Source organism: Danio aesculapii, chromosome 5 (genome assembly GCF_903798145.1).
Source record: "Danio aesculapii chromosome 5, fDanAes4.1, whole genome shotgun sequence".
NCBI classification, from domain to species: Eukaryota; Metazoa; Chordata; class Actinopteri; order Cypriniformes; family Danionidae; genus Danio; species Danio aesculapii.
Window position 1 is genome coordinate 19,995,295 of NC_079439.1, and position 14,877 is coordinate 20,010,171.

General features: G+C 37.4%; 1 protein-coding gene across 1 annotated transcript; it reads right to left on the reverse strand.

Moving 5' to 3' along the window:
* Positions 1–1,136: 1,136 nt before the first annotated feature.
* LOC130228968 (atos homolog protein B) lies at positions 1,137–14,746 on the reverse strand. The gene is made up of 7 exons (XM_056457495.1): positions 13,488–14,746; positions 10,263–10,321; positions 10,084–10,183; positions 5,511–5,669; positions 3,183–3,251; positions 2,788–2,978; positions 1,137–2,221 (listed from the first exon to the last, which is right to left on the reverse strand). Exons 1-7 carry the CDS (start codon positions 14,556–14,558, stop codon positions 2,068–2,070), a joined length of 1,803 nt encoding a protein of 600 aa, XP_056313470.1. The 5' UTR covers positions 14,559–14,746; the 3' UTR covers positions 1,137–2,067.
* Positions 14,747–14,877: the final 131 nt, after the last annotated feature.

Below are 14,877 nucleotides of genomic sequence, written 5' to 3' on the forward strand. Positions count from 1 at the left end.
CATTATTTCTGTTAAGTGACAAGACTTTTGTCTAAGCAAAGTCAGAGCTTACTGTCCTAATTAAATCATTAAAAATCAAGGCATGATCATATTTTATTTTGGTAAAATAAGCATAATCTAGAGGCCTTTGCCTTTCATATAAGCCACTTCTGATACCAAATGATCAACTAGAAGTCAAGTTATTATTTGTTGTTCTTAAAACTTGGATAGGCGACAAGACTTTTGTCAAGGAGTGGATACTAAACATGCTACAGTTCAAATAATCTGGCACAACTGGTTTCTGAATCATATTGTTTAACGCCAATCAACTAAAGCATCTTTAAGTGGGACAAAATGTTTATTTTCATAATAGTGGACTCCATTATAGCAGCAGCCAAGCAGAAATTCTTCATGCCAGGACTCAAAAAGCTACTGTTTGTGTCCACAAATCTCTGAGGAGGCTGTGGTTGAGCCCTCTTGGCACCAGGAGCATTTCCCCCAGCTTATTTCTTTAGCATGTAGTAAGTGAATGGATTTTATTGATCATAGACAAAACATACAGGAGCAAATCTTGGCATATAAGTTTTGGTCTTGTTTCTGGTCCAATTATCGAGATATTCCTAAATAGTAAAATAATCGTTTTCACTTTGAAATATGATATGCTGGATTAGTTGGCAAATCATTCCACTGTGGCGACCCCAGATTAATAAAGGGATTAAGCTGAAAAGAAAATGGTGCAGCGGGGCGGGGGGCTCTTTAGGAGCAAAGATAATGTGTCTCTTTTTTTCAAATATTTTTTAAATTGTTGTTTTATTAAACAAAATTATATTAAAAAAATTTCAACGTCTTTAATAGAGTCAATTTAATTTAAAAAAGCCTTCTGGAATCATCGAAAGCAGGACAGTCCAGTAAAATGTGTTTTACAGTAAGGGGAATTGTGCAGTACAAACATTGGAGTGGGGTCTTCGCTTGTTTTAAAGAAAAAAACTCACTTAATTTTGACAAACTTAAAACGAGACAATATTTTTTTGCTTGTCTAGAAAATGCTTCTTGATTTGAGAATCTTTAGATATTTGGACTAAAAACAAGACCAAAAAATCTAGGTAGGAAAGGCTTTTTTTCCAAGTATCCCTTGGCAAATCACAGTCAAACGCTGGTTTCACCCGCAAGTCGCAGAGTTTAATCGATTTTTAAAATATACATAAACAACATTTTCTGATTTTAAATACCCCAAATACCCTCCCATTCCCTCCCTATTTTGCTTTCTTTCTTCATCCCCACTCGCTTGGCAATCATTTCCCTCAATCCTAGCAGAGAGGGCACCTACTACCTCCACAAAATGAAAATCACCCTATTTGTGCAGCATATTGCTTTCTTTTTTTAAGACATTTGCGAACATAAATACTACAGTTTGTTTTCTGCTCGAGTGTTGGGCTGTTTGAAAGAAGTAGAAACAGCAATGTCCTCCAAACTGCCTTTTCCACAAAAAAAAAAAAAAAGAAAAAGTCCAAAGATACTGAGCTATTCTTCTCTTAACAACCCATGCTGAGGTTAACACAATGCAGATACTGAATGGATGTATATTCAGTCCTCCATCCCACCGGTGCCTTTCATTCCGGAACTTTCTTTTCTCCTCTAACAAGTTGGGGTCCACCCAATCGCCGTAGTCTCTCCATACTTTTCTGTTGTTCTCATTCATCTCTTCTTTGTACATCCAATCAGTCCTCTATAAAGGAGGAAGTCTGTATTTACCGATGGTCACCAACATTTTAGAATGGATCGGGTTGGCGGGCAAGTCTGCGACATGTCCACAGTGGGCGGGTGCAGGCAGAGTGAAGGGCAAAGCTTAACTGTTTAACGGCACTAAAGGAAAAACTCAAATTAGTCACAAGGCATGCATGTTACACACTTAGTTCTAGAGTTTGCCCTTTGAGAGGGTGTGATATCAGTGTGTATGTACATACATCTGTCTGCGTATACATGTATGAGTGCAAGTGTGTCTGTGTTCAAGTGTACGGGGGTCTTTTTTTTTTTTTGCCATCTTTATTAATGCAGTCTTCCACCTCGCTGCAGCAGGGCATTGCAATCTCACACTCTGGGGGAGTATTTGGGGTTTCTTGGCACCTCGGTGAAAGATTTCAGCTCGTAAGGAATCCCAGTGTCCACCTCGATGGACTTGCGGGAGAATAGCAGCCGGATATCATTGTGCAAGTAGATTTTTCCAGATTTGGAACTCTGGAATCTGAGATATGCAAACAGAGGAAGGGAAAAACAAGTTTATTATGCTTCTGCATATAACCCAATAGTAATAATATTTCACAGATTATTTTTTACTGCATTTTCAATTTAATAAAACCATCCCTGTGCTGATAGTTTAAAAGGTTCTGTGAAGTGCTTTGAAATGTGCATTTTTTATTCAAATTTTGACGTAATCTCAATGGAAAAATTAAGAGAAGGCGGGGCAGAGTAGCTTCTCCCCTTTAAAAAAAACAGCTAGTAGTGTTCTGTTTTCTCACAACTCTGCCAGTGAGAGGGGTTGAGCTCAAATGCATCAAATGAAAAGCAAGATTTGATGAAGCATGAGGTGACGTGAAAAAAATTGTTTATCCATTTAGGTAAAAGTAACAAACTACAAGCTTTGGATGCTTATATCAGGTTTGTCACTTCTAATATGAATTGTGTCACTATTTTGGAGCACACTAGATTATAGATATCCTTAAAGTTAACATACTGATACTAACATCTAAATTTTTTTTATTTTAATTTCACAGGACCTTTAACAGTAGTGTGCATCATGTGAATGTTTACCTGAGGTGTATCAAGTAACAGAGAATCTTCTTCCTGTCAGACAAGGCACCTTCCTCTGACGGCTCCGTCTCCTCCACAGGCACCAGGAAGATGCGATGGCGCAAGAAGGTCATGTGATTAACGGGCATGTCGCCAAAATTATACGTCACCAAAAACATTTTAACCACAGTCTTATTGGGGTTAAATAAGGTCTGCAAAAAAACAACGATTTGAAAAAGTTACAACAATTTATGTTAAACTCAAATGTGCACATTTAAAAATGTATATATAGTCAACATTTGAAGTGAATCGTCACCTTTCACCAAGGTTGAACACCCATTCTTGTCTTAGCACAATTTTGAAACAATTTGTTGACTATTGTGTACAGTATAAACAGAAATAGAAAGAAAGCCCACCACTTGAATGGTCCCTGCTTTGGGTACGCTGTATCCTTTTTTTCCAAGTGGTTCTAACAAGATCACTCCCTAAACATGGAACATAAATATGACAGTTATGCATATTACAATATAAAATTTAGGTAACACTTTACAACATGGGACACATTAATGCTAGTTATTGTATTCACTAACAGGAGCAAACAATAAACAATGTTTGTACAGCATTTATTGATTTACTCAGAGCACTCAGAGTTAACATAAGCTAACAAGAAACAACTGTATTTTCATTAACTAGGGTTAACAAAGATGAATAAATAGCATAATAAATGAATTGTTCATTGTTTGTTTATGCTAGTAAATTCATTAACTAACATTAAAATGTAATGTTTTATAAAATGTATATGCCAGAGATGAGGAATACATGCACTTCATTCAAAAAAGTAAAAGAAATTCAGTAGTGACATAACATAAACATTTTAAAACATCTCTTTTTTACATTTTGTGTGTAATCTAGCTGTTTAGTGATTATATAAGGCCTGAAACGTTTCAAAGATCAATTGCATGATAAATGGAGATACTGTCTCCCAAAACAAAGAACTGATTCTGCCTGAAACAAATAATGAATAATGCCAACTTTACTTCCTGCACAAATATACTGCAAACTTTTGCAAAATGGCAGCGATCTACCCTGCAAGTGCAAAATAACGTCTCATTTCAACTTCAAAGACTGTAGTTGAGGCCTGAAACATTCTGGTTGTTGTCGACATATCAAGATGACAATGTTTTCTGTGCTGCAAAAGCAAATCCAAACAATGAGCACTCTGGCTTGAACTGATATTATAAGCGTGAAACCATGTTAGAATAACTGTGCAAATACATTCTACAAGTTATGAACTGAAATTGTTTCTGGCTATTGTAATTCGATTAGATTCATCTTTATTTCTATAGCGCTTTTACAATCTAGATTGTGTCAAAGCAGCTTCACATAGATCATCAGTTTTCAGGGTTTAAGTTCAGTTCAGTTCAGTTCAGTATGATTTTACATTTACTGCTGACAGTCCAAACACTGAAGAGCAATCCATTAATGAGCAGCTCTACAAGTCTCGAACCATGCAAACCAGTGGCGATAGCGGCGAGGAAAAAAACTTCACCCATTGGCAAAAGTGAAGGATAAAAAACCTCAAGAGAAATCAGGCTCAGATGGGTACGACCATTTTTCCTATGGCCAAACGTCTTACGTTAATGGACTTTTATTTCTGATGCAGTAGACTAATCGTGGTCCATTCAGCCAATCAAAGGAGAGCAAGCTTTTAAAATGGTGGAGATTAGAGAGACTGGATCTTTGAAAGCATTTTGAACCTTGAATAGATTTCCACTTATTAAAAAGAGACCTCTAAAAACAAAATTAGGAAACTTATGAAAATAAAATTGGGGAAACAATGTACAAATGTGTGGTATTTACTGAGCATTGTAGACTTAAATTTGATGTAACATATATTCCCTCCCCCCTTTTCTGCTGGTGGTCCTATTCATTATACTTCTTTCACACATTTATTTTTAAAGGAGAGGAGACCAATGGGATTGTAAGCCCTATAAAGAGTGTAACTTTATAACTACTCTCCCTGACAAAAGTCTTGCCGTCGATCCCAGTTCTCATTTCTCACAGAAATCAGTCAAGAAAAATCATGATTTGGGGTTACATTAAGTATGGGGGCTTGTTCTGTGCAAGAGATCTGCAGAGCCTGAGGCATCAAGAGATTTGTGCCACCCATTACATTACAAACCACAAGAGAGGGCAAATTCTTCAGCAGGATAGCGCTCCTTTTCATACTTCAGCCTCCACATCAAAATCCCTGAAAGCAAAGAAGGTCAAGGTGCTCCAGCATTGGCCAGCCCAGTCACCAGATATGAACATTATTAAGCATGTCTGGGGTAAGATGAAAGAGGAGGCATTGAAGATGAATCCAAAGAATCTTGATGAACTCTGGGAGTCTTGCATGATCAAATTTTACTTTCATATAAGCCACTTCTGATACCAAATGATCAATTAGATATCAAGTTATTATTTGTTGTTCCTAAAACTTGGATAGGCGACAAGACTTTTGTTAGGTAGTGTATAATAAAACAACATTATTGTGCGAGAATAATGTCAAAGCTGTATATGACATCTCTGGTGACCTGTTTGTTCTGTTCTGTATTTATTTTATTGTACTTGTTTATGTATTTGTCTGTGCATGTTAAAATTGTTCAAATAATAAAAAATAAAAGGTCAAAAAAAGTTAGAGAGAAAAACAATCTACTATATTAAGCTGAATGAATTTATAAACACAGGCAGCAGGTACATACCAGGAAGGGAGAAGGGGCACTGTGCTCTGAGGTGTCATAATAAGTCACTTGCACAGGTAAAGTGGCATGCTGTGGGCAATAGGAGCCGCTGGCCCCGATCTCTGCTGTAAAGCCCTCAATCCGTCCAGATGGAGTAAAACGACCCTTCAGAATTGACTCCTTCAGATGCATCAAAACGTTAGTCACTAGGGTTTGAAAACACTACACAGACTTTTAAAACATTGGATATCATACACTAAATGACCAAGAATTAAACAGAATAAAGTTCCTACACAAAAACGTGCTTAAAGTCAGCATGAACCCAAAGTTTCCGAGACTTTTATTTCAGTATGTTTATGTACTTCCAACAGAATATTGAGTAGGGGGCGGGGCTTTCTTTTGCGCATCATTCACTCATTTAAAACTAGCGGTAGGAGAGGGTATTAATATATAGACCTTTTTCTTTGTTGCAGCATGGAAGGTGCCATAGCGATCATCGTCTTCTGGTAGGATGCTTAGAACTTCCGTTTACAGCGTTTACTATTGGTAAATCTTGATCCGTAAATGGTTGTCAAAACCGTTTTGAATGGATTACAGAGTTTTTTTTTCTGATCCACAACTTTGATTTTGAAAGGTGTGTGGTAAAGCCATTTTAGTTCTGTTAGATGCGGTTCAAGCATGAGAGAAAAACGTTCTCCTAATTCAGTGTCTGCCGTGAGATCAGATGCTAAAATATAGCGTCAGTGTTCTCAACCTGTCAGCTGTTATACTGTGCTTCAAATGCATATTACTAACATGAAACTTAACAGATATGTAACGAAGCCATGCAATTACCAAAAAATAAAAGTATGTTACTGATACTTTTGGGAGTAGTTTATGTTTCATTTATTTAGTTTATATTGTGTAGTATTTACCACGGTATATGTTTTTCTGTCATTTCAAAATGCCATTTTATTTTCACTTTTTGCCACGCTTTCAATCAATGTGTTAGTGGGACAGTACGTGTGTGTGTGTGTGTGTGTGTGTGTGTGTGTGTGTGTGTGTGTGTGTGTGTCTCAAACATTTTGGTGAATTACATTTGTTTGGCTTGGTTATATATTTGAAAAAAGAGAAATTGATCACCTCAGCGATGTCGATGGTCCATTTAAATGGCACAATATGCTGTCTGACGTTAAAAACAAGTAAAATAAATTAAAACTATAGTTTCAAAGCTGTCTGAATGTGACTGTTTATACCAGGGGTGTCCAAACTCGGCCCTGGAGGACTCGGTCCTGGAGAGTCTCCAACTTGCTTCAACACACCTGCCACGAAGTTTCTAGTATATCTAGTAAGAGCTTGATTAGCTGGTTCAGGTGTGTTTGATTAGGGTTGGAGCTAAACTCTCCTGGACATCGGTCCTCCAGGACAGAGTTGGACACCCCTGGTTTATACGCATCAAGCTGCCGACCGGAAGTTCTTAGCATCCTCCTTATGCTTACATGCAAAGCATAATGGGTAATTTTGCGTTCTAAGAAAAAGGTCTATAGATGCTATGGAAGCTCTCAGGTTGATGTAAACAGAAGGACATTACTCCAAATTTGGAGGCAAATGCTCAGATTTTGATTAAAGATTACCTAAAACAAACACATTTTTCTCAGTGGATTAACTTGCACGGACTAATTATTATCTTTGAGAATAACAACGTGAGCAAACAAAATATATATTTATGTATACAGTTGAAGTCAGAATTATTAGCCACCCTGAATTATTAGCCCCCCTGTTTTTTTTTTCTCACAATTTCTGTTTAACGGAGAGAAGATTTTTTCAACACATTTCTAAACATAATAGTTTTAATAACTCATTTCTATAAACAGATTTATTTTATGTTTCCCATGATGACAGTAAACTATTTTTTTGCTAGATATTTTTCAAGACACTTCTATACAGCTTAAAGTGACATTTAAGCTGTATAACTAGGCTTAACTAGCTTATGACAGCTAATTAACTAGGCTTAACTAGGCTAATTAGGTTAACTAGGCAGATTAGAGTAATTAGGCAAGTTATTGTGTAATGATGGTTTGTTCTGTAGACTATCGAAAAAAAAAATTGCCTAAAGGGGCCAATAATTTTGACCTTAAAATGGTGTTTAAAAAAATCAAAAACTGCTTTTATTCTAGCCGAAATAAAACAACTAAGACTTTCTCCAGAAGAAAAAATATTATCAGACATACTGTGAAAATGTCCTTGTTCTGTTAAACATCATTTGGGAAATATAAAAAAAATAAAAACAAATTGAAAGGGGGGCTAATAATTCTGACTTCAACTGTATATAGATATATATAATTCAGATTTCGCGTAGACTTTAATGCTAGAAGATGCAAACAAACTACAAACTAAATCAATATATTGTTCTAGAATTATCTGAATTAGGGCTGCATGATATTGGACAAATCAAACATTGCAATATTATGTTAGTCTGCAATATATATTCTGATATAAATACAATTTCACCAGATGACTTGAATATCTCTATTTAGAAAGAATTAACCATTTAAGACTGATCGGGTTGATTCTGTAGAGAAGGGCATCTGCATTCAATATAATAAACCATCTACAAGCATAGAATAATACAATAAAGATGCAAATGGAAATGAACAGTGTTTTATGTTTTTCAGAGTCTAAAGCCCCGGTCAGATTACACGATTTTTATTGTTGGTTGTGAACGTCACCATGTCAGATTATGCGATTTTTTTTCTTGATAAAATCTTGACTTGTTGTGGGTCACGAACATGCAAGACTACATGCTCCTTCACGATCAGTCATCCCGTGACATCTACGACGAGCGTTATTTCCTAAAGCAGTCACAAGTGTTGCTACAACAATATTTATAATCTCAATTTCAATTTTGTTTAATCTTATTTCAATCTCAATAAACACTGATGCTTACAGACAGCCAATAACTATACTATTTAAGGGCATTCTTTACAACATGGAAAGGATCAAACTCTTGATTCCTTTTTAATATTAAGATATTTTCTTTGATTCTTTGATATTTCTAAATGTGCATTTTCCTGCCAGGGTTGCTTATTAAACACTCCCTCACCTGAATTTGCCCTGTGTGACAGAGAAAAGGAAAAGTCGTGTCATGAGGTGTCACAGACATGGTATTGTTTGTCATGAACTATGCCACATTACACAATAAAAAACGATTGAATCTTGTGATACGATGCCTATTTGTCGTTTACAACTTCCCACGACACCCTACATCAAGAAAAATGTGTGTGATCTGACGGGGGCTTAACAGTATTCAGGTTATAATAAAAATAATTCATCAAAATTAATCATTTTGAAAGTTACAAATGGTACAATTTCTTATGCTTGAATGCCAGTGGTAGACAGAGTACTGAAAAATCATACTCAAGTAAAAGTATCTGTTGTAAATATTACTCAAAGTATGAGTAAAAAGTAGCCCTTTCAAAAGTACTCAAGAGTAGTGAGTATTGAGTATTACGCTGTAAAAAGATGATGCATTTACAGTGGATGTGTGTAAACGTAACATTCTGTGGTGCCTTAAATATTGCTCAACAGACACACAACATCATAAGATGTTAATATTAGGTTCGATTTAGTTCGATGTCAGGTGACCAAAGGTCAATGTCTTTAGCCAGCGTCTAAGGACAATATTATTTTGATGTCCAATAACGACGTCAAATGATGTTGATATTTGGTTGATTTTAGGTTGTGTTGGAAAGTGGCCAAAATCCAACGTCGAGCCAACATCTTAAACCAACGTCATATTAATAACAAATACTGACATTTATTTGTCAGCTATGGCAGCCAAAACCCAAAGTCTGATAGACGTCATATTGGTAACGTCCACAAATATTGGTAACGTCATTAGATATATGGATATTTGGTGGATTTTAGGTTGGACATTGGACCTTGACATCGGCCTGACGTTGGGTTCTGACATCAACACGTCCATTTCCAAACAAAATGCTACGTCCCCACGACATTGGGGTGAAACTTCAATCAGACATTATGTTGAGGTCTTGTGCCTCCTGGGTGTTTAAGGCTATTTCGGTCATCATGCAGTAAGCATCCGTCATCTTCTCATCAGTGACATGCATCTAAACATTGGGTCTCTGGGTCAATGCGTGTAAAGATATTGGATATCTTCTTGGACACTTTAATGCTTCCAAACAGTTTGCTGCAATTATAAAAATCGCACATGTCTTGAGGTAGTTCATTATGATGCGATTTATCTCTTTAGTTCTATGTGCGATTTGATTGGACAGGAATCACAGGACTGATTTTTGTAAATTAAAAACACAATACAGTCACAGGCTAAATTTTTTTTAAATATAATAGACTCAACATTGTATATCCTGTGATGTGACTATTGTGAATGATCACTTTGCTATATCGATGCTAAAACGATATATTGTACAGCCCTTGTCTGAATATATTAAATTTTACTTAACTATACTATAAACTATACTTAATTTTGATAGAAAATAGTTTTTCTACCATGGACTTACTGGGTTTAATGGCAAAAATATAGAAAATGGCAACTTAACCCATATTATTTTAGCATTTTATTTACTTCACATACCTCAAAGTTGCCAAGAAGAGGTCTGCTAATGGAGGATAAAGAGGAGAATGAACTGCAGGGGCGACTGGTTTCTGTTCGGCGTCCACTGCGCAACTGTCGTCTGAAAAAACAAACATACACACATTTTAATATCAATACAATATAATAGAACTTGTTTTGAGATGACTGACTGAACTTACGCTTTGAGTCGAGTCCCAACTTTGAGCCTTCTCCCTGATCGTGAACAGTCTGTAGAAGTCTGAAAAGAAAGAGATTTTTTGAAAGCATTTTTAGTAGTAGTAAACTTTATTGTCTTTGACAGGAAATTTGTTATGGGCAACATCATATTGCTGCAGATATTTCATAAAAACAAACAATAAAAAATACAGTAGTTACATTAATTATAATGCTAATTAAAGGATTTCTTAAATCCGTTCAACCTACACTTAGGAACTCTATATCTCCTACTAGAGGGAAGCAGTTCATAATGTGGAAACAAAAAATGAGTTGGATCATTCAGAATTCTTACAACCTGATTAAGGACGCAATTCTCATTAAACTTGAGGATTAAAATATTAATCACAATTTTCCATTCTGTCTTTAAGAGATGCATCAACTTAGATTTACACTGTACAGACAGGTTGCCAAACTACACTGTGATACCATATCTTACAATGCTTTCAAGAACAGCTTTATAAAATAACACCATAAGAGAACAAACCCACTCTATGTGTGATTTCCATGTAAAGGTACTGTCAATGTAAATGCCCAAGTACTTATAGGTCTCTGACTGAGTAACAGGATGGTCATGTACAACTGCTTGACGATGGTCACCTATATACTATACAACATTTTACATCAAATAAATAAAAAGACTTACATCAGTACATATCTCATTGACAGTGTCCATTTTATGATCCTATAAAAACAGGCTGCCAACAATGCCAAAATATATTAACCAGCAAAGACGTAATTTAACAATGGCAGAAAATCTAAAAGATTCTAGTTAATAACATCAGAAATTTAGAATGTTGAACAATTTGAACTTAAGCAAAAGACAACAGGAGATTTTCAAACTTCAAATATCTCTTTAAATACAATTTTATGTACTTACAGATGAAGATGTGGCTTCAGTATCATAGTTGTCCATAGTATCATTCTGATAGCAGCCATTAAATATCAGCTGAACTTATCCATCAACTCTGCATCAAACTGTAGCATATTTACCTAATCTGAACTTTTATTTCAGTGTATTCATGTCTATATTTTTCTATTTTAAAAATGTTTTCTTTACGGTTGTCTTTCTGTTGGCCCGTTTCTATGCTCATTTCTCTATCCTTCACTTTCTCTTTACTTCTTGGTCTCTCTTCAATCCTGAGCTCAACCCTCAAGTACTGACACCGGCATGATGAAAGTGACAGTATATGAGCTTCTATAGACCGTGTAACCCCTCTCACCCCAAATTCACTCATTCTGGAACTGAATTTGGCCAGAACCTGTAAGCGTGTATGTGTTAGGTCAGGTGAGGGAGGTCTCACCTCTTCAACAATGGCTCTGTCAATGGGCTTTGTTCTGGAGTCCCAATGCTTATTGTACTGCAATACAAAATTAAGCATACATATTCTAAAATCTCTCTGTCACTCCAATTTTGTCTTTTCTTCCATCTGACTATTCAGCTTTCATCATGACTCTGTCAGTAATAGGTAGTACAGTAAATTATTCCTGCCCCCTTCACACTTGTACGTTACCTAGAAATAGTTTCTCCTTAAACTAATCAGCACCTTCTTATTAGCACTCCCCTGCTGTCATTATTCACAATGTGGAAACATCTGACATGTTTATTCTCCATTAAAGTAAAGGTGCAATATGATGGTCTTCAGATGATTCAGATCTTCAGTATCAATTTTAGTTACACTGGTTAAAAGCCATTCTGATAGCAATAATTAAATTAAGTGGTCCAAATGTATTTATATATTCTGTGGAAGGATTAGGACCAAAAAAAAAAAAAAAAGTTCACAATGTTCAGTCCGAACATTATATGTAATTGAATACCTTTGTGCACCGTGTTCGCACACAAAAGATTACATCATCAGACCATTCATGAATGCAGTTCAGACAAGGAATGACAGACTAACATCAACTTTCTTATTTTAAGTTTCGTATTGAAATGACTAAAATGCACTATAATTATTTTTATTAATAATGTAACGTATTGTAGTGATGTTGTCTAGTGCAGTGGTCCCCAACCCCCGGACCAATAGGTACCAAGAACTCAGTTATTTCCATTTTATTTATTATTTGAGTTTGAGCGACCTTTTATCTTGAAAATCTTTTATTTTGAAAAATGACCGTATTCTCTCGGTTATATCTCGGTCAATTGAGCGCAAAAATTTAACCCACATGCTAGCAAAAACAGACATCTTTGGAAAGTTTCTTTCTAAGGAGGAAAAGGCCAGTGAAGGACCCCCAAACTACCAAGGAATGGATCCGCATCCCAATTGTCAACAAATCAGGTAAATCCAGCAAGTCTATGAAAGAAGATCAACTGCTGAAGACTCAAACACTGCAGTGCTTTTTAATATTCTCCATAAATAAGCAATGTTTTGTCATCCTCTGAGAAAAGGGTTGATGGTCACCTAGCAGTCTACATAGAACCCACCTAACACCCCAGAGCTGCGGTAAAACTATCAAGCGTTGACCGGTCTGCGGTGATAAAAAGGTTAGGGACCACTGGTTTAGTGTAGATTCTTGCGCTCAAGAGACATGAGTTTGGATGCTGATTAGCAGGGTAGGACGTAGGCTTTTAGTGCTATCAGGCTTAACATTAGCATTGCAACTTTAAGGCCATTTCACATAAATAACATTCAGCACGACTCTCTAAATGTGCCAGTTTTATCTGAATGTTGCAGTACTGTATATTACAATTGACTGTATATTACAAGTGTAAAAGAAAAATACTTCATGTGACATGATACCAAAAAGAAGACCAAAGGTGGTAAGGCTTTTTATTTTGATGGTCCATTTGAGTATTAGTAGACTGTCTGCTTAATAAGTGTTGATACTGCTCCTTCAACAGACATTTACCCGACTATAAGATACTTTTCAAGTACATGTCAACTTACACTAACCCTAACCCCAACCTAGCAGTCTACTTACAATCTAATGAGAATTAGTTGGCATGTAGATGCAATGTAACTTAATTCAACAAACAGACCATCAAAATAAAAAGTGACCCAAAAGGTTATTGGAGAAGAGATCTCAGTATGGTGGATAATTATGTGAAAGCATATAGTAAATGGAGAACCTCGTCATTAATGTTCAAAATGAGAGTAAAAAGGATTATTAAAATGTTTATATCTCCTGGCTACATTGTAGAGTCATGTGAAAGGGCATTCAGTTTTAGTTTTCCTTCATTTGCATCTCACCTTGGTCTGCTCTCTTGCAGAGGGTAGTAGATGGTTCCAAAAGGGCGCACCCTTGGCATCAGTGCTGCGACAGGATGCTAGTCCGAGCCCTGGTGCTAACAGTGCCAGCCGACTGCGTTTTGATGTAGATGGACCTTCATCCTCTGAGCAGGACTCTCCTGTATCACTGGAGGAGAGAAGTCTTTTCTTTACTGGACAGGAATTGGATGATCCTGCTATCAGTCCGTTTGCTTCCACTGGTGTTTTCTCCAGAGAGCTCAGTCCGTTAGAGCAGGAGGAGGAGGTCCTTGTCTCTGATGGTGGAGGAGAAGATTCAAAAGTTGCACCCCATTTGACAGCTTCAGCTGGTGTTGAAAACGGGACAGGTGCCCAACTGCTCTCAGTGGCACACAATGTGCCCTTGATATCCACAGAGTTATGGCCTTCGTCCTGTGGCCTTTCACTAGAGCCATCAGGGGCATTTCCTGCTGTGGAGGCCTCTGTCCTGGGAGTAAGAGTGGGAGGACTCCTCTCACAGTGGCCCCAGGTGGAGTGAGGGACTGGGGGGTCCACCATAGGGGGAGATTTTGGTGACAGCGGAGTAAAGGCATCTGGGATGGGTCTGTTGTGGTTGTGCTGGGCTGGGCGGCGACCAGGAATCAGTGGGGAAAGTGGAGGTGATCTAGGGATTTCTGAGTCTCTGTGCTCAAGGAACGAGTTGGAAAAAAGTGGTTCCACCCCAGACCCGCAAAGCACCTCTCCATCAGACTCATCACCGTCATCCTCATTCTGTTGGAAAACACGCTTGTGGGCGACAGGGGCCGATGTTCCCTCAAGACTACGCTTCATGCCTAATCTGACAGGCCGCAGAGTCTCTTGGTTTTCCCCAAAACCACCTCTTTGGGAGAGTATGGACAACTGGTAGACCTTCTGGAGCCTTATCTCTTCGTCTCTAAAAGTTCTAGGAACTACTCGCCGTATTCCAGGTTCAGGGCTCTCGCTCTGAGTGCTAGGCAGAGGTAGATCCCCATCCTGGGCTGGAAGCTCAACGGCTGGCTCTTTACGAACCAGTTCCACGTGGATGTGACGCATAGTGACTTTGCTTGTGCTGGGTGATTGTTTTAAGGGAAGTTGTGCAGCGTTAAAGAATAAAGACACAAGCTCTAGAGAGTTCTAGAATGTCTGAACAAGTGCAACAAGGCTGTGAAAGTGAAAATAAGCTTCCCGTCTCATAGATGGACGGCTCTAGTTTCTAGGGGTCAGTTGTGGAGTGCACACAGCTGCTGAAAGAAAGCAAACAGGTATACAAGCATTAGAAATCTGAAGACATTACACGGACATAACATGACAGATTCAGTCTACTCTGATCCAGCACATGTTAGTTAAATGGATAGTTCATCCAACACTGAAA

What these genes read in the sequence shown, in the direction of transcription:
- LOC130228968 (XM_056457495.1), bottom strand. Translation starts at nt 14,558, where the DNA reads ATGCGTCACATCCACGTGGAACTGGTTCGTAAAGAGCCAGCCGTTGAG. An exon ending in CTCTTCTTGGCAACTTTGAG is followed by an intron (nt 5,670 to 10,083) that starts GTATGTGAAGTA and finishes ATGCATCTGAAG; the next exon opens with GAGTCAATTCTGAAGGGTCG. An exon ending in TGTTACTTGATACACCTCAG is followed by an intron (nt 2,222 to 2,787) that starts GTAAACATTCAC and finishes TGCATATCTCAG; the next exon opens with ATTCCAGAGTTCCAAATCTG.